Source organism: Puccinia triticina, chromosome 4A, assembly GCF_026914185.1.
Source record: "Puccinia triticina chromosome 4A, complete sequence".
NCBI lineage: Eukaryota > Fungi > Basidiomycota > Pucciniomycetes > Pucciniales > Pucciniaceae > Puccinia > Puccinia triticina.
This window is the reverse complement of record NC_070561.1, coordinates 3411498-3431974: the sequence shown is the minus strand read 5'-3', so window position 1 is coordinate 3431974 and position 20477 is coordinate 3411498. Positions and strand designations below refer to the sequence as shown.

The following is a 20477-nucleotide window of genomic DNA, read 5'->3' as shown; positions in this document are numbered from 1 at the left end:
AACAAATCCTCAAGGTATCAAGATCTCTGGCGGCGCGGCGGCATCTCCCTCAAGACGTCTCAGGAGCTTTCTAATCTTTGTTTCCATCTTTTCTTTTCTTTTCTCATGGTGTCCTGTTTCTTAAGAACTTTGATTTTTTTTTTCTTTTCTGTACTGCGCGCGTTGAACGGTTACAGTGGGAAGGGTTGGCTTTAGTTCTTTGTTTTTTGTTTGTTTTGTTTGGTTGTGTTGTGCGCGTGTGGGGTGTGATGACAGGTCTGCAGTGCGTGGCGCTTCCTGGAGTCTGAGTTCGCCCACAAACTCAGAGGAAGGGGGGCATGAAACCTAGCTGATCCCAATTAGGAAACCATCAGAATCTTATTGCTCATTATCCGGCGCCCTCCAGAGCGCCATACTGAATCTTATTGATCTCGAGAGTCTCGTCCCGTATCCCCGTTTTCCACTTCCCTGAAAAACAACAAACCGCCAACGCGCGCTCAACGCTGTTGTAAAATCTTTTTCCCCCCCCCATAACCTCATCGCTCATACCAACCATCACCCGGAGGGCATAAAATTTCTTCTCCCCCCAATTCCCCTCCAGCTAACTGCCGCCGGCCTGCACTGGACGGAGTTCCACACCGGTCCTAGACCTAAATAATCCCTGTCTAGCCCCGACTCTCCAGGCTCAGACTGGGCGCTCTCCTTCGCGTGCTTGGACCTGGGCTACCTCCCCCTGTGGGTTTGGTCACCGTCCATTAAAAATTTCAATCCTAGTCATCTGTCAAGTTTGGGACACCTGTGTTGGAGTGGTAGCTCACAGGATAGATGATTCTATTACTATGTAGTAAAATCATAACTGTTACTATCTACAAAATAGTCTGTGACAGTTGTCTTTGTCGAGTACTAACTACATGTCACAACATCCCCCCCCTTGACAAGAAACTGGCAACTACTAAACAAAAGGAAAAAAAAAAAACTGAAAATAAAAAGAAAGAAAAAAAACATAATAGTAGAATAAGATCAAAGAGACAATCAGCCAGAGAAACCTTGAACTATCCTACCACATTTTCCGTGAGCTGATTTTCCCAGAGCCTTGGTCAGAACATCAGCTATTTGATCCTTACCTGGAATCCACTCCAGGGTTGTTTTCTTCTTGAACAACACCTGGTTAGTCACATAGAAATCTCTTTCTATGTGGTGCGTCCTCTTGTTAGAGGCGTCTTCACAACCTATCCTCACTGCTGATTGATTTTTGCAGAGGATTTTGACCTTGAATTCCGCGCCCAGGATGTCGGACAACAGATTTTGGATCCAGAGTGCATGTTGAGTCGCGTGTCCCAGCGCCATGTATTCAGCTTGGCACATTGAGCTAGCAACTTTAACCAGTCTACGCGAAACCCACATGATTGGTGCGCTGTACAGGCGTAATAGGACACCATACGATGATCTTGAGTTTGGTCCACCCCAGTTCGCATCCACATAACATTCTACCGGTGTGGAGTCATTGCTAGAGGAGTGAATAAGTAGTGGCGTGTCCCTAGTATGCGCAAGGTAGCCTAGTAGATGTCAAAGCCCTTTCCAGTGTCGTTTTGACGGCCTGGCTGAAAATATTGCTAGATAGTTAACGCTATACGCGATGTCTGGACGGGTGCCTACTGTCACATAGCTCAAACTCCCAATGGTTGATAAGTAGGCCGTGCTGTTGATACCGGCTTCTTGGTCCTCAGAGTTTGCAGCATAGCCTTCCGGCAGAGGGTTGGATTTCAGTCCAACGCCGTCCCAGTGATCTTTCAAGATTTTTTCAATGAGGTGTGGTTGGGTCAGTTCAAAACCCTGTGGTGTTTGTTTGATCTTGACCCCGACCATACTTGTTAAGCCCTCTTCCCATTTGATCTCTAAAGAACCTTTCAGTTTCATCTCTAGTTGTTTGAGTGCTACATCTGAAGATCCGGTGACTATTCCATTGTCAACGTGCACCCAGATAATAGCACTGTTCACGTAAGCTAAACATCATCAAGATTGAAATAAATTTTATCCCATTGTGCCAGCCAATTTGGCTGGGAAAGTATGCTGATGTATATCTCTCACATGGTCATAGATTTCTTACGTGAACAGTGCTAATAGATCTATCTGTCTTGTTGCTCAGTGTATAGATGCTTGAGTCATAGTAGCTGGAGGTGTATCCAAGGTCCGCCAGAGTCTTGCTGAGATGTTTCCACCAGCAGCGGGCTGCCTGCTTTGTCCCGTAGAGCGCTCTTTGCAACAGACACGCTTCGCCAATGTTGACGTCTAGACCTTCTGGTGCCTGTACCCATACCTCCTCATCAATAGGGGCGTTGAGATAAGCTGCACCAAAATCAAAATTATAGATGGGCCAATTTTTTTTTGCGGCAATTGTGAGCAGGACTCTCATCAATGTGAACGTAGCAGTGGGTGCAAACTTGTGGGCGAAATCTGTTCCTTCCTTCTGGTTGAAACCTTTTGTGACGTACCGCGCTTTGTATTTGATTGATCCGTCACCATTGATTTTCTTAGCAAACACCCAGCGGGCTCCAATTTTGTGGTGTTTCGCAGGTAACTTGCGTATTTCCCACACATTCTTACGTCGTAGGTTCTCTAGCTCGTTATCAACCGCTTTCTTCCAGTGTTCAGCCTCCTTGGATCGCATAGCTGCTTGAAAGGTTGTAGGTACAGCGTTGGAACCATCAGTAAAGTTCTCCTGAGCCGCATCCACTAGAGCTTCCTGTGAAGCCACCTTGAGCTCTTCTGTGAAATCATTCAGCTCTAGACGTTTGGACTCTGTTGATTGAGCGCGATTGCATGCCGGAGGATGTTCTTCATTCAAATCTTGCACTTTGGCAGGCGGAAGCGTGTTGCGTCCGAAATTGGCCCATGCGGAGGAAATTAGTTTCTTTGACGCCGGCCACCAAAAGGTCCAACCTTTGGAATCCAGTAGGTGTCCAACGACTAGTCCTTCCACTGCGCGGTCATCAAGTTTCTTTCGCTTTTCAGGGGCGACTAGTATGTATGCTCATGCGCCAAAAACTCTAGTCCTGTCTAACTGTGGTTTCTCACCAAAGAAACATTTGTACGGCATCTTATCCTTTGGTACACAGCCAACGCCAGTAATCTAATTAGCACAGTGGTTGATAGTTATTTGGCCAACGGTTGATCCTCCTTTCAAGATTCATTGCAGTTGCTTGAAATAATCCGGTTGAACGTTTGGTAGGCAATGAGATCATTGTTGTCGTCCATGAAGTTGAGTAAAACGGCGGAATCCATGCTAGAGATATTGATTTCCATTGCAGCGGATACCATGCTAGAGATATTGATTTCCATTGCGGCGGAATCCATGCTAGAGACATCAATTTCCATCGCAGCCGTGTCGTTCTGCATGGCAATCTAGCTATCCACCCCCGGCGTAATTGCCAGTCTGCTGTGGAGCTTCTATTGAACAGCTGAGACAGGTGTGTGAAAGGTTGTCCCGGCCGGCTAGAGGTAGCGGGTCCCATCCCCGCTCTGCTGGAGATGCTCTAAGAGGCCGTATGGTTGAGTACAAGCTCATCAGCAACCTTTCAAAACTTTCCTTGTCATTTGTTTTGTGGGCTGTGATAAGGCCCTGCATTTGGCCATTTTTTTAACATCACATCCACCGCTCCATATGTTACATGTTTTTGGTACCACTGCAACTACATATCTACATACATACACATATTTTCAAGTAAGGCAAACAAGAAAGGATGCATCTTGTTACACCACGGGCCATCCAGGACATCCATTGGTTGGACCAATGGTCGCACCTTTGGCTGTCCGGCTCTTGCGCGGGGGAGTCCATCCTTTGGACGGACATTGTACTTCCCTCGCGTCGGATGGTTCGGACAAACCATCCCATGTACAGACCAGGGAATGTTGTGGTGGAAAGACTGGTACACGCATGGGATCAAGTTTTGTTGCGCGTGGTGTGCGCCGGCGGCTATCATTAGGTCCCGCGACTCAATGAAATATGATTAGGTAATCTGATTGGGTCCCGCGACTCAATCAATTATGATTGGGTCCCGCGACTCAATGAGATTTATGGCGCAGTCCTCAGCCCTCAAGACTTTCTCAGGTCCAACAGCGCGGCGTGGCACACATCCTCAAGGCGTTTCAGGATTTCTTCCTCTTTTTATTCTATTCTATGTTTTTGGTTTTGTTTTGTTTCAGTTGTCTGGTTGTTGTAGCGCGCGCGTGCGCGCTAGGTTGTGATGAGATGTCTACTAGATGTCACTAACTCCAAGGTTGGAGTTCAGTTTGAACTCAGGCTTTGGAACGGATGGACCTACTCTGAACCGTATTTTTCAGTCTCTCCATCAATTCAAAGTTATTGTCTTGGCGTCATTCCGCCCGTATTCTCAGTTCTCACACGTCTTCTAAGTTTGTTTACCCCGCAACGCCAATCTCTTCCAACTGTTGGATTGGATCACACTCCCGCCGGCAGTATCCCCAGCTCCCCTCTCAACGCAAACTCCAGCTGTCAGAAAATCATCCCCTCCTCAACGCTCAACAACTCTCAGCGCTCATTCACAGCCAATAACTCCGGAGGGCATACACAGCTCTGTTCTCATTTTCCATTTCCCCTCCACCAACTGCCTACCGCCTGGCACGGTAGGAGTTCCTCAACGTTTTGAAGGACCATCCTCTGGATGGCTCCACACTCCAGCGGGCCTCAAAAAATGAGTGGCCCGGCTAGCCAGCACGCACCACCACCCGCAGGGGGGGTCAAATGTGCAACCTGCTGGACATCTGACCTGGGGAGCCTCAATCTCCCAAATACGCCACATAAACAGCACCTTGAAATATGCCCACCTTCATCACACATAGACCGCACATGGCGACACCCCTTCGCCGCCCAACAGTCTATCGGACACTCAGATCAATTGGACAGTCTTGATCCAGGGTGTCCAAGGGTTTTTTTTTGGTGTCCATTGGACACCCTCATCAATCAAGGGTGATGCACATGTTTCTTGCAATCATTGGACACTCTCAACCAAGAGTTTCCGCTGGGCAACTTGTTTGGTGTCCATTGGACACTCCGGCTGGAGTGTGCAATTGTTGGAGCGCACATTTGCGTAAAAAGCGTCCATTGGACACTCCTGGAGGAGAGTGTCCAATGGATTCTATTGTTTGGGCGTCCAAATGACGCCTTGGCCAGCAAAGCGGCACTTGGACGCTTTTTGAAGCCATCCAAGCGATGCTTTTGCTCCGTAGCGTCCATTAGATGCTCTGGGAGCATTCTCTGGACGTTTCCAGGGAAAAAGCGTCCATTGGATGGGGCGGTTTCCCAGAAACCCGCCCCGTGGTGTACATAAATATTTGAAGAAATGTTCCTCAGTTCTTCTCTGTACCATCAGCTCAATCGGGCTATGCATAATTGGGAGAAATGCAGAAAGGGTTGCCAGCAAAATCAAAGTGAGAGTGTGTTTGTCAACCCCAGAGCACATTAACAGAGGTTGGACCAACAGATATGACTCAACTGCATTCAGCTCAGCACGCAATGATATTGTCAACCTCAAAAAACCGTAAAGAAACTGGCGGCCTCCCAACAATTCCAGACCACTCAGAAATTGCAAGTAGTCTGCAACTACTGGGTCGCTTGCCTCATGATCGTGTTCTATTTGAGTTCTGGTATCTTTATCAAGGTGAGTGAGCGCTGCCTAATTGCACAAAGATTATTTGATTGGGTTGCTAAGTTGCTTAACCGCGCAAATCTTACAGCAGGCTTGCGAGTCAGGAACATGGATGACACCAATACCCGGATGCATCCAAGAACTTTTGAAACGTTATACCAAGTCAAATTTGCTGCCAGCCAGAGTTTGCATCCAATTAAAAGGAGCTCCATTGCCCAGGAGGCTCTGCTTTTCCTGTCCGCAATGGCCAACCCAGATGGCCATATGATTGGCTGGATGTACGAAGGCAAGGCAATTGCCAACTGTCCTGGCTTTGGACTAACACGCCGGCCTGCTGCTCTGTCCTCAAGCCTTGAAAGCATGGCCTCCAAATCCAAGGCCCCTATGGCTAGCCTGTCAGACCAACCCTGCAGCAAACTTGTCAGCCACAGAGTACATGTCACAGTACCTTACACGTACCAAGTACCTGCAATTGTTCACATCATATATAGTACATTCCTTTTACACCTTTATTACATATGTATATAATTAGATACAAGCTTAAGAATGTACTCTTGTTATACATTACTTTATAGATAACCATAGTTAAATACAGTTACCATAATGTACTGTTGTTAAAAGAGTTAAGCTATGTGCAACCAGTAAGATTACAATACTTGGTAATATTACTGTACACGTGAAATACCCCCAAGACAGGTATCACTCATTTATCCCCTGTTACGCCTTAGTCCCTATTTAAATAACATATTGGTTATGATATAAATACTTAAACAATACATGATGTAATTCAATTCAAAGAGCATCGAATGGAATCAATGATTGGTTGTGATCAGCTAGTGCACACAGCTACTGATCTAGGATCAGTACTGATCATTACACTGCCCTGATCATTTCTAATGTTGATCCTCATGAGGATCTGCTTCCTTTGAGCACTTCCAGTTCCCCCCTGGTCCTGAAGCACCTCCCAGTGCGTCATATCCCCTCCTGCTCTTTCCCCCTCTATATAAACATGTCCTCCAGGACTGTTTATCCCACAGAATATTATTACAGCAAATTCTAACCCATACTATAGTTAAACAGTGCTTTCATTCTCACCCATCTTTCAATTCAGGAATAACATCAACTCTTGATTACCTTTACCTTTCTGTAGGTAAAACCACGAACTCAATTTGAGTTATTCCTTGGATGCCTATTAACACCCTGTGTTGATCTGGATGCGCCTTCATTGAGCAAGCCTCTCAGTCAAGATTACTGATAGAGTGAAACCTTTTACAGGTCTTACCACGAACCCATTGGCCCATCCTTGGCACTTTACACCATCATCTTGCTAGTAACAACCCTCTCAGACACGGTTAGTTACCTACAGGCTGACAGAACTTTACTAAGTCCCGCCTGAGGCTTTGCCGGGGCGACTTATGCCCTATCAGGAATTCTTGCGTGAGACTTTTGGATATTTGATCCGTGAAAACATCATATTCCTTGTCACTCCTGCAGATCTCATCCGCTGTTCTTGAAACTCATTTTTCCTGATACGCCTCCTCATCCCCTTATTTGTTACATTTTTACCATTCTTTGTATCTTTGTTCAATTTTTTTCATAATTTTTTTTTGTAAAATCTTGAATAAAAGGAAAATAACTATCATATCCCAGCATACCACCGGGAATTATGAGCACAGACCATCCTATCATTTGGCGCCAAAAACACAACCGTTTCAAGTATTGATTGAGGCTAGCAAGCCTGATTGAGGCTGAGAGAGCATGAAAAAAGAAGGGTGCATGTATTTGTATAATGTTGTATCAGAGATGACAATCGCGCATGGACTGATTGTTTTGTGATCCGCTCCGAACCTGGGGAAATCAGTTTTTGGGGCATTTTTGAAAAATAAAATCAGCACAAAGACAAAGAGCAGATGGTTCCAAATTGTATCAGAAGAAAGGTATGATGTAGGCGAATCATCAACTAGATTTTTGAATTGGTAGCTAATTGTTTAGGTTGAGTTTTGGCGAATCAAAGAAAAGTACAACCAAAACTTAGAATAGGCTCACGTGAGAATTCCTGATAGGGCGTAAGTCCCTCCGGCAAAGCCTCAGGCAGGGGAGGGACTTAGTTAAGTTCGACCCTGCAGAGCGTCCTAACTTGACACAAGTCCCCCACATTGGAGGTTCCTGCTACAGCCTGGGCTCGCGCGAAGCATGACCTCTAAAGGAGGGACTACTACTTGGGAATAATGTCTACATTTTGGCCTGAGGGTTTGAGGCCTTTTGGTGGGGGATTTGTGCCATTCCAATTTTGACCTTGTGCCCAAACAGCCCCACACACACCCTTTGGACCATGAGAATCCTCTGGTTCTTCCCCATCTTTTGACGCTACACTCATCCCTGAGAACCCAACCCTTCTCTTTCCATGCTCCTTCAAACTTTTGGTTTTGAAGGTCATTCTGAGCTGTATCATGTGAATGTATTGAAAAACAGTACAGTATTCAATTGAATCCCCAGGAACCAAGCTGTGTTTTAGATGTCTTGCCCAATCCAGCTCGTGCAACAGATTTTCACTTTGAGGACAGGAACTGGAAGCCAAGAAGCCTGACTTAACTAAGCCTTCCGGGACTGGGGGTGCAGAGCACCCCGATGCAAAGCATCTCCCATTCCCAATGGGAGGCTTATGAGTTATTGGCTTTTTTCCGCGTGAGAGCTTGAGGAAATTTGTGGCTTTTGGCCAACTTGTTGAATCAAATTTACATTACACAGCGCGCACTCATTGTGAGTCAGCAAGCTGAAGTACACGGGATAGCTGAGCATCTCAGCTTCAATGTGGTGTCACTTTTGTGATATCTACACTTGAAGGTGAGTGTTGCCCTTGCTCAGCAGTCAAGGTGGATGGATGATGGAGTTCTGTAGTTAAATTGAGTCCAAATAGATCTTCTTGGAATTACACACTTCTGGCCAAACACAAAAAAAGCACAAACTTCAAAGGGGGATGGAAGGAGTTTGTGAAGGGAGAAAAAGTGGTGATTGACACCAAAAGAAAGAGAAAAATCAGGCCTTTAATCTGGCACCACAGGCAATAGGAATACACAAGGAGAAGACCCCTGAAAAGGGAGCGGGAAAAAACTGCCACCAAAACACTGAAAGCTCTCAAGCCAAATTCTTGGCTTTACCTGCAAGTCCCTCCTTCGGAGGTCACGCTTCACGCGAGGGCGCTTTGCGCCAGCCCAGGCTGTACCAGGGCCCTCTGAAGCAAGGGACTTGTGATAAGTCAGAAGAAGCTTGGTCATAGCTTCACCCGGGTTGGAACAGTTTTTGTTGTGTGAGGGGAAAAAGAAGAAATATGGCTAGAAAGCCACAAACAACCCAAACCCTCAAGCCAAAATTACAACATTGTCATAAGCCTCTCCTACGGAGAGTCCCTTCGGGACGCGGGTGTCCCCCCCTCCGTTCAAGAGGCTTAGTTAGGCTAGCAGAGCGTCTTGGTCAAGAACTGGTCCATCGCTGGACATTGTCCACGACGAGTCTTACTGTGAACTGTTGCAAACAACTATTGACGCAGAACATCAGGGCACAATCTCGCCAGCAGGACGTCTGTTCAAACCGAATCCATTGCGCTCAGCCATCCCCGCAGGCTTGGAGGGCAGTTCCACCTCGTCCATAGATCCTGCATCACTTGCAGCGCCCACATCGGCCAGTCGGCACGGATCCTGCGAGACCGCCTTGAGTGGCGCGGCGTTCTCGGAAACGGCTGTTGGACTGGGCGCCTTCGAAAGTTCGGAAAGGATCGACTCTCTAAGTAGAGCTCAGACTATCACAGGCAAGCATTTTTTTTCTGAGGAGTCGCGTGCTAGTCTCATCTTTCCACTTATCAATTTTTCGCTTATATATTTCGAACACGCGTCAGCCACAGAGCATTTCACTTCTCCCAGTGCAGACCTGATAAGCCTGGAATCACCTACTCCTCTCAAAAACTCTAACGCCAGAACAGAGGCCCAAAACGTTCACGCTAGGGAAGGAAAGCAACATCCTGCTGTAGAGGAGACCGCTTGCAGCACCGTTGAACCTGATCACTCCCATCAATTGGCGCCTCAAGATGATCCAACACAATTGCCATCATCACATGGATGCTTGCTCAAGGAATCCGACGATGCCCCTGATCCACTCAAGCCTTGTTCGGGTGAGGAGAAACAGCTAACTGCTATCAACCCTAACGCCAGGACCCGCGCAACAAAGCCTGCGAAACCCCTCGTTGAGGTACTCGCAACTCAGTGTAAGTACAGATACCTTGTTCTTACATGCTCCTCGCGATTTTAGAGTTTAACCTCCTGCTCTCCAACACGTCAAGGCATTCTGAGCTTAAGATCGACAACGCCAATCATCCGTGTGGCCCACATGTTTGTTTTCTACTAGCCGGCATCCAGGGTGTTCTCTTTGGACCAACACACTATCGTGCTTGTACCCCCGCTTGCGCCGCCCTGCTTTTACATCTGGTCCACATCTCGCGACAAGGCATGCTTTATTCCACAAGTACAGACACAGCCGTCCCTTATTTTAACACGCTTTTTTCTTTTTTTAGACAGGGCTGAGACAGCAATATGGATTCGTGCAGAGAGAATGATCACGGAAAGGTTGGTTAACAATCGGAATCCAAATACCCCCACACCATGCTTCACAAAGCTTGAGCTCGCTTGCACCCTGGCACAAGACTTCCTTAGTCACTGGGCCTTACAAACCCCGAATAACCTTCCATGGATTCAACCACGGGGACCAGATAAAAGTTCTCCTCCAGCTTGCAAGCTGATGAATGTATTTGGTGATACAAAATCAGATAGAATTTCGCGGTCTTAATGAGTCTTGCAGTTGTACAATTTATATAATGTCTTCCTCAATCCAGTTGTTCTTTCTTTCTTTGCTGATCACTTTGGTACCGAAGCTTGGCTGCGCGATGTGACAAAAACATTGGCTCCAAAATAATATCTACATGTTGACACTTTGTTTTGGGGTGCTGAATTTCAAAATCAGTCGTCAAAACCATCACCTGCAGATTCTGATTATCCTGAGAAAGCTACATGGTTTTGGTGGGCAGCTCCCCTTTGGAAGCAATTCACCAGACCAAACCTTATAACTAATTGAAGGTGCATGAGCAGACAAAATCAGCCGTGCATCTTTGCCAATGTGAACCCCCCTATATGTCAGTCTTTGGTTTCAACCAATCCATTGTTCCAAATAAAAATACTCTGTCTTCCTTCAAACTAAGCTGACACACGATGTTTTTGTGAATCCTCACAACCGAATCATTCTGAGTTAAATTTAAATACGCCTTTGCCCTCATGCTCGCCGCTCTGAATTTTCTTTTCTCTTTTGACAACTTTATTCATTCAGGTTTGAGCCAAACAGAAAAGATAAAATATTCTGAAATGACAATAATGAGGGATTTACTCTTTCTCCTTGAAGTATTGTTCCAGGGGTATTACTTTGGCATTACTTCGGCAGGAGGTTGGAGTTGGGCAATCTGCTGATGGTATGAAGGAACGATGGGCAAGTGAAGAGAACAGAAAGATAAAAAGTCTTCGCGCAAAACGCCAGACAACTCGGCAGAACCAAGGACCTCGTCTTCGTTAACGATTGCCCGAAGGATTAGGCGCTGGGTGTTGATCCAGATGGGCTCCGGAGGGGGAGAATCTCTCAGTGCCATGAGCTCGCTCATGAGACAGACCCCAGGTGTGAAGGTGTTCCGGTTGTTGATTGGCGCTCCAAACAGACCTCGCGTGCCTACAATGAAACAAATCAATTGCCTTTTTTTTTTTTGTTAGAAAACAGCACAAAATTTTGACTCACCGAAGAGCAAGAAAGAAATTAAAATTTGATGAGGGAACGGCTTGGGTTGTAAGCTCCCAAAGATTTTGGTTTGCAAGTCAGACCTGGCTTCGTTGCAACTCAAGGTTTCCCGAAAAAGCAAGAACGCTTGGAAGCTTCCGCGCGCATATTTGATTTTCTTTACCAGAAGGGTGAGAGCATGTCGAGCGATGTGAGGATTGGTTCCAATGTAGAGGGCCTCGTTGACCGCGTTTGCCCACTCCTTTTTTTGGGTCGGCTGAGGGTTGACAAGGGAAGCGATGATTCCTCGCAAACGCTTGTGGGCTTCGTCGGGCATGATATTCATGTCGGAGGCCAACACAGCTTCGAGGTTGATTGAATCCGGGAAGAAAGGCGACGCATCGGTAGGAAAGAAGATGGAGGGACATACTTTTTTTTAAAAAAAAGGCAGTCAGGACGACAAGAAAACAGTATTTTCAAATCAAAATACCCTTACCTTCTTCCACCTCGGCAATCCAGTTTCGGATATCGCAGGCAGGGCTGCGGTCCAACCACAGACTTCCGATCTTCGTGGGGAGCAGGGGGGCCGCGAGCATTCCGTCGACCAATAATTGGAGGTTCGGCGTAACTTCACCGACCAAGGCGTCGGGCACGTAAAATGCACCATGCCTCGAGAGGATCGCCGCGACCTGGCCCCGACCGGCGACGGCACGGAGGAAAGGCGAGTCTGGCGCATTGGCTGGCGCTCCAAACGCCGAGTACACCTATGTGCAAGACACCATCAGCATCGTAATTTGCCATAGCTGGAAACTCGAATGAATATTCCAATTTTCGGCGGTGACGCCGTTCGGTCCCGAGTGGTCAGAATCATCACCGTCGTCACGTACTTCAACATATTCCCCCACGGGAGCAGCGGATGTTCGACCGGCACGAGTGTGTGGTTTGGAAGAAGAGGTGGATGGCGCATCGGGCTGTGAGGCCTTCCCTCGAGCCTTTTGGGCCGCTTTGTGTTCGAGGATGAGGTTTCTTGTGTTGTTGCAGGAGTTGAGATCGTGGCTGCCGCAGTTGCAAAGGATACATCGTTGTGTCTTGGATGTACTGTCATCGTGGGGTTTAGGTTTAGGGGGGGGGGGGGGTGAGAAGACTTAACCGGTTTGGATTTGGTCGAGGAGACTGATATGATTTCTCCCTGAGATTCACGTCGAATAGCCTCATTTTTGAGGGCCTTGACGATCGCTTCGGTCTTGACCCCTTCCTGGTTCATCAGGGCGGAAACGCAATGGATCCAGTCGGGGGGGAGGGAACTGAGGAGGGCGGCAGTATGGACGTCGTCTGGAGTGAGTGGTTTGTCGGGGGTGACAAGAGAGTTGAGACGTTCGTGAGATTGAGCAAGCGAGTCGATATGGGCATCGATGTCATCATTGTCCATCCTCGTGTTGACGAGCTTTCGGATCCAGTAGACTCTACCGCCGGTGGATGAGTCTTCATGGGCTTTAGAGAGGGCTCCCCACATGCCCGCGGCGTCATCGGCGTGCTCCCGACAGTAGCGGAGGTTGACTCGATCGACAATTTGCACTAGAATAGCGCAGACGGTGTCGTTATCGTCTTCCCAAGTGACCGGACGAGCTGCTGGCTCCATGGTGGTGAGAACGTAGCGAACTTTGGCCGATTTGAAGACCTGGTTGACGACCAGCTTCCAGTCGAGGTAGTTAGATTGCGGGCCTGGCGCTTCGAGAATTGGAAGACGTGCAGTCAAGATTCTTGGAGAGGTCGACATTGTTGCAGGTTTAATGTCGAGGGTGAGGTGGGCAGGAGCCTCTTTAGATGGCTTGCTACCGCTATCGGGTGGCAGGAGAACCAAAGGATTGTGAGGAGAGGCGCGCAAAGCAGCCGAGCCGGCGGGATCGTCGCCGGAATCGGCGCGGGATGGAAGAGTCAAGGGCTTGGCGACAGCCATGTTGCTAATGGTCGGGCGGTGACGGGTGCAGCTGGCCGAGCGTTGCCGCGCCGTTTTCTGGATACATAAGATGGCCCACAAGGCGAGGCGGCTCGTCTTGGAGCCGCTTTTTCCTTGCCGACGAGGGACAAGGGGATTCCAGCTGAGCACAGGGTGCAGCCGCCGAGCCAACACACCGGGTGCAAAGAATCCAAAGTTCGGCCTCAGGAGTCAGACCCAAACAACAACGGGCGCAGCTGCGGCGATAGCCGGTCCCATTCAGGCAAGACAGCCCCCCGTCCCTCCCCACAACATACATCAGAGCCCTGTCGAGCAGCAGGACAGGGCCGCTCCACCATCCCAAGCAAGGCAGTCCATACTTACCCCAACAAGACTACCGCGCAACCACGGCTATGGTTGCACACCACCGCCCAACTAAGGCCAGGCACACACCCCAGGAACACATATTATTTCTGAGCAGCTCGTGCATACATAAGTGCAGGATTGAATTACTCCTTCTCTTGCTCACCAACTTGCCGAAAGGGTCCCCAGCGAGTCGGTACACCCTTCCTCAAGGCTTCCCAGCAGAATCTCATAACAAGTTGCCGGGCAGGCTGCCCGGCAAGTCGGTACACCCGCCTCCCAGTTTGTATTAAGTGTGCCCACTCTCCGTGAATAAATTCCTGTTTGGCGAGCAAATACATATGCACAATTGGCCCGCCGTATCACCATTATGACCGCTTTGCTGCGGAAAGCGCAGCGCAAGGAAATCTTGGTGCGCTGCGCTTTGCTGCAGCATATACGGGCGGCCCGCTGCCACTTCAGCTTTTGGAGATGGGCGGATATCTTTTGTTTTTTGTAGCGCGCTACATTTAGCGCCAAAAAGCGTGCTTTGCGCGAATAAAAGCGGTATTGAAGCGGTCTAATCGCGCTTATTTTGTGAGTAAAATTTCACAGCGGGACTGAAGCGCACTTTATTTTGGCAGACAGATAGCATCAATAACAGGGGAAGGAGAGGAATAAAAGGGAGGAATTTTTTAATCAAAACGATCAAAACTACTTGTATTGAGCGTGTATTCGGCAAATTGTTTTTGGCATCCAAGTCCTGTCCAAGATCCACATTAACATCCTTGCCTGTGCGCATGCTTTCTTCTGCAAGGGGGGGGGGGGGGGGGGGGCAGCTGCTGCAGCGGCTTTTTTGCAAGCTGGCTTGGGAGCATTAACTGCAAGAGTAGGCAAGAGTCACTCTGGGTAGGTACGTATCCTGAGCGGGATATGGGGGTACAAAGGTGAGAAGATTCCCAACATATCAGTCAGCCATCTTGATTGTTGGTGTTTGGGGGGCTATATGGGACTTCTTCTATTGATCTGTTGGGGTCTGCCATTGCTAATGCGCAGAAGAGAGGAGAAAAGGAGTTGTGAGTACTAAGCGGTAACGTTCAGGCATGTAACTTTAAGGGGGGGAGGTAGTGCGTACGGGGCGGTACATAGCGGAACTGAAGGATGAACTGGCTAGCTAACCGGTAGGCTGCAGCAAAACCGCGGACAAGCGGCAAGGTTGGTCTGAAAGAGCGCATAAGCGCAAAATAGCGCGGAAGCGCAGTACGCAGCAACTTAGGAGCGCTCAATTTGCAGCATATCACAATAGGGGGGTTCACAATTGAATTTTACTAAACTTTGGAGCCAAATTTAAGGCCCTTGTGAACAACATTTTAAAATTTTGGGAAAATGCACAGCAGCAGGTCATGATGCTGATCAATCAGTGCAAATTATCAATTTTTTAAAAAAATGTTCATAAACACCTTAAAATGTGTCCCAAAGTTTTGTAAATTTCAATTGTGAACCCCCCTAATGTTTGAGCTTTGCTTTTGCTTTCCGGGCGGGATGAGAAACACGGCTCCGCTGCGCGCAGCGAGAATGCGCTTGCGCTACGGCTTTTTAGGCTGGGCGTGTAGCGCCCCCCCCCCCCGCTGCGCTTCGCTAAAACCGCGCTTTTTGAAGCGAAACGAAGCGGTTCTAACAATGTTAGCTGTATGTAACGGTTAAACATACAGATTTGCTGGGGAGATGCCCTGTAAACACCTCCCCCCCTTGTTGAACGCCGGAGGGACTTATGCCCTATCAGGAATTCTTGCATGAGACTTTTGGATATTTGACCTGTGAATTTGTTATATTTACTCGTCACTCCTGCAGTTCTCATCCCCTGATCTTGGAACCCATTTTTCCTGAAGCGCTTCCTCATCCTGTTATTTTCCATACTTTTCACATTGTTGATATCTCTGCTCAAATGTTTTTATAAAAATGTTTGTAAGATTATTTTGAATAAAAGGAAAATAACTGTCATATCCCAGCATACCACCGGGATTTATTTCATATGAGCACAGAAAAAACAATTACATAGCGCCAAAAACTCAGCTGTTTCAAGTGTTGATCGAGGCTAGTCCACAATCTCTGTGCCAGACCATTGCAGCATGAAAAAAAAGTGCCAAGTGTGATCCATTGATTGCCATCACAAACATAAGAACCAGATTACGAGTTGCGATGAGGTGAAGAACATCAGAAGAGAACAACAGAAGACACATTGATCGAGTTTTCAACCATGACAACAAGCAATAACAATGATCATAATGAATTAGACGCTCTCAACATGTCCCAAAAAGAAAACAAACAGTCAAAACTAGCATTGCGTGAAGAACTCCAAAGCATTGAAATTTTATTCGAATAACATTTGAAGTGGAACTTCGGATACAACTTGAACACTTCTTTTATTCAAATAATATCTAAAGTAGATTCAAAGGTTCTTCGAGTTCCCACTTTGGATATCAGTTGAATTCTAGTCCAACCAAGGCCCGCAAAGTCCAATCCTGCTGGCAACGATGGGAGGTTACGCTACCCGTAACGGTAGCGTAACAAAAACATAACGGAATCTTTGCTGTTATTGTTACAATGACAGCGGCAAAGCTTCCGTTGCGTTTTCTTTAATTTTTTTCCCTCTCTTCCTAGCCTCATTACGTTATTCCTTGCAATTATAGGAGGATAACCTGCGCAAAAAAGGGGAGTTTGGGGAGTTTTCCCCCTTTTATGGCATTTTTACCTCTGGTAACGCGGTTAACGCGTTATCTCCTTTATTTTTCCGGGTATTGAGGGTGAAAACACCCTCTGTTATGTTACCCACCGGCCCAAGGAGCAGTGTGGCCAGATAACAGTAAGGCGTTATCTGGTAACGGTGGGAAGTTACATTACAAAAATCCCTCTGGATATTGTAAAGTATGTAACTTCCCATCATTGCTGCTGGCGGGCACTTCAGATATCTCCCAAAGTAATCTTGGGTAAAATATGAAGTTTTGCGTCCATGGTGTAGTTAGAAATCATAAAATATATCCTTCCAGTAGTGTTGTTCTATGAAAATCAAGCAATTGATGCCAAGACTTTTACAAGCTTAAACATGATGCAACCTAGTTAGAGAAGATGGTTTAGATATTGTTCTGATAAAATGCAGTCATCTATCTTGAAAAAGGTAAGATTTAGGCTTGGAAATGTTTTGGCTACAGAAATGAAAAAAACAACCCGGCCATTTCCAAGAGAGGATTTTTTTTTAAAAAAATGTTGAGAAGGAAACATATCCTGAAAGATAAAACTACATTAAAAAATAATGCCCAATTCATTTTGGATCCTAGTATATGTTTGGTACTGCGCTTCTTGGATTGAAGTCTAAAAAGTTTTAAATCAGAAAATTTATCCAAAAAAAAAGAAAGTCTGGCTAGAAACTTTCCGACATTGCCAAGAGCTATCTTAATAGATTTCCTTTAAATTCATGACACGGATCTTCTTCTTCGTTGCTACTGAAGGTTGTTTCCTCAATGTTGGTCTGAGTAGCTTGACTCATACTCTGTTTATCATGATACTTATCATATCGACGAGCAAGCTAAAGGAATTAATAAAGCTGTGAGTTTCTTCATTTTCTCTGACGCATTTTCGGTAATGGTTAACAAACTCACAGCGACTATAAAATACGAAAAGATTCCCGAAAATAATCCAGAAGAGCTACCCAGGGTGACGGAGATTATTTTGAGGAGGGGAAGCCACTTTCTTGTAGTTTTAGTGCACAAGTAAGTCGCTCCAATTTCTTTTCCATGGAGATCATCAGCCGCTAAATCCATTATCCGAACATTATACGAGAGTGATCGATTGAACATCGCTGATAATACTTCGGGAATCTGGAACAATTTTGTATCTTTAAATCCAAACGGTCCGAGTGCACCAATGCCGTTGACTGTGACCCGAAAATTGCTGCATTCGTGTCCCTGGCATAAGGCATGATAGGTAGTATTGAATGCGTCAAAGAAATTACTTGGCTCCGTCAAATTGTCGACAAAGATCTTTCCTTGAGGTGGGGGAAGATTCCGCCAAGGGAACTCCACATCATATCCACTCAATCGAGCTGCTGGGATCAATTTCACACCTCCAAGCCACGTCCCTAACTCAGTTATGTCCCGCGGGCCAATCGTCGGTTTATAGCTCCTATAATAATCTTCCTGCACTTCGGTATAATTCGGAGGGAATGCTGATAGCGGCAAGGTATGAAGCGGTATCGACAATCTTGGATCAAGGCCATCAAATGAACGACTGCACCAGGTAGCTTTTGCGCCAATCAGATTCTTTGGAACATGGTATATAGTGAAGCATATGATTATGGTCACATGATCGGCTCACTAGACATGTGCTGAGCTCGTCCAAAAGCGACCAGACGATCCCCGGAGTAGACTACATATATGTGGGTTGAAAATGCAGATGTCCATGCCTCAGAAATTACGTATTCACAAATTCAAAACATGATGGTGAGCTCTGACATACTCATCAGAGGCCGCGTTTAACGAATTACAAAGCTTTGCCTTCAGCGTATCACCAAATAGACAAGTTCCACAAACACTACCACGGCAAAGAGGTGGGTTCCCATGAGATCGAATCTCCGGTTGATCTTGGTGGTTTGATATTAATTTCTTACATGTATTGGTAGTTGGTATCCTGGAATTGATAGGTTGACTTGACAAAATTGACCTGTGCAAAGAATTGAATAAGAATCTGTGCCATGCATATCTACTATGAAGATGACACTTCAACCCAGTCACCCACCGAGCAGTTGGTTCTTTCTCCCCTATAGAGGAAGCCTGTCGCCACCTTCCTTGATCCTGTTTCGGGTTGGTCTCCAATATCAACCAGGTTCCATTTGAATGACATATTTGAGTGAGCAGCAATTTGCAGATCTTCGACTGAAGCTGCTTGGGTTCCGTTTTCGTCGGGGGGAACAACCATGAAAAAGCTATCATCAACTTTCAGCAGAGCCGGCTGACAGGTAACATAATCCACTCTTCCATTTGTCGAGTTATCCAAATAACGCGTGGAGAGAAATGCTCTGCCCAAACAAAAATCCAGCACCGGGTAGTGGTGCATCCATAAGCCTGGCAGTTCTGTACACGGTGGAACTGATCAAGAGCTCGACAACTCACTCGTTTCTCTCTGCTTTTCCTCTTGATTTGGGCGCGCAAGTAAGGAAATGCGCTTGAGATGAAGTTTTGCAAGCTTGCAGGCAAGGTAGAAATCAGGATGGACTGGTGAGAAACTCTTACTGTGTAAGCACATTGAAAATGCACAATCCGGTGAGGATCAATATCTGGAGTTATAAAAAGGTGTAAAATCGTTTTCAAAATCATTCCAGCCAAACCAGGAAATCCGGGCCGCGAAATGATCATCATTGAATTAGAAAGATCTTACAGATACCAGAAGAACTAATATAATACATGATTTTCTTGATTAGCCGACTTGAAAATATTGAGGTCCAATTTGCGGGCTAAAAATGGGAACAGGACAGACCAAGTGGACCTAACTCGCGCTTGCTATACTTTTTCGTCAACGGATATTCATCGAGAAATGAAAGAAATTCCGGGAGTTGCCTGGTCCTCATTGTTCACTCCTCGGTTCGGAATACTTATTTGGTTATGAGTGGAAAAGTCTAGACAGGTGTAGCCCTTGATCTATATGTTGTGAATGCCAGGTGAAGAAAGGAAACCTGTTAACCTGAGGGGAAACTCTTTCAATTATACTTTTGGTCAGGGCAGAGAATTGGTAACATAATTGGCTCAAAGATAAATTGTGGTAAATCAGGAAGGGTTTTAAAATTTGTCAAGGTAAACCTGTTTGAGCTTTTGTCATAGGCCATCAAATCCTCTCCGATTCTTATGGACTGGGGGATCTGAAGCGTCTGTAGCACCAGAGTCCAGACAATACAATTTTGCAAGAGGGAGCTTGTGCTTCGTAGGCCCCCATATTATTTATGGAATTCCTCAACCAAAGTGAGGAGAAATCATATCAGTAAGGCAAACCGAGGCTCACCTGAAACTTCGATGAATTTTTTCAACTCCAGGGCTAGTACAGGGTCCGAACGCAGCTTTCAAGAACAGGTCAGAATGTGGAAAGTTGTTTGACAACTTTTATATCTTTGTCTCGGGCCCATAGATTTTTTCATGGTATATAACTATGTGCCAAGATACCTGCGAATGCGATGGTACATATTCTTGTATTAGAGAAAAACACACCGCCGACATCGCATCAATCAATTTCGATGTAGAAGTCTGCGGACCCTTGGTGACCTTGGCGCCACGCAGCATGCGGATTCACGTTGTATGTATGTTCATATCTACGGGCCATTCGCGAAAATAACGCGAGTTCTGGAATACGAATGCCGTGTAAAGCCCTTCACTCGGTTTGCAACGATTGAGACAATTCAAAATATAGTTTAAACTGACCAAATGCTTTGCGGATATCCCTTAGGCTTCACCTCCAGTGTCTTCGCAGTCGAGCTGATAGAGCAGCTCTATCGGGCTTCTCCAAAAACAGGCCGCCGGCTTTGATGATTGGATATCTTGGCAATTCACTCATATCTAACCTTGATCTTAAGTTTCCACATGTTGACACGGATAGAGGGATTGTTCTTGAGGGAACATTGGTCAGCTCATGACGATGTACATTGTACAGCAAACGTGCCGGTGCAAACGTGTGTTTAATTAGTGAATCAGTGGCAAGTTGACCGCTTG

General features: G+C 46.5%; 1 protein-coding gene across 1 annotated transcript; it reads right to left on the bottom strand.

Annotated features, from left to right (window-relative positions):
• Positions 1-9196: 9196 nt before the first annotated feature.
• Positions 9197-19348, bottom strand: PtA15_4A407 (uncharacterized protein; the record flags this gene model as incomplete). The annotated part of the gene is made up of 13 exons (XM_053168287.1): positions 9197-9397; positions 11119-11405; positions 11472-11879; positions 11947-12214; positions 17385-18012; positions 18100-18150; positions 18241-18315; positions 18392-18444; positions 18520-18799; positions 18894-18914; positions 19014-19057; positions 19159-19172; positions 19258-19348. 13 exons carry the CDS (start codon positions 19346-19348, stop codon positions 9197-9199), a joined length of 2421 nt encoding a protein of 806 aa, XP_053019511.1.
• Between the last annotated feature and the right edge of the window lie 1129 nt (positions 19349-20477).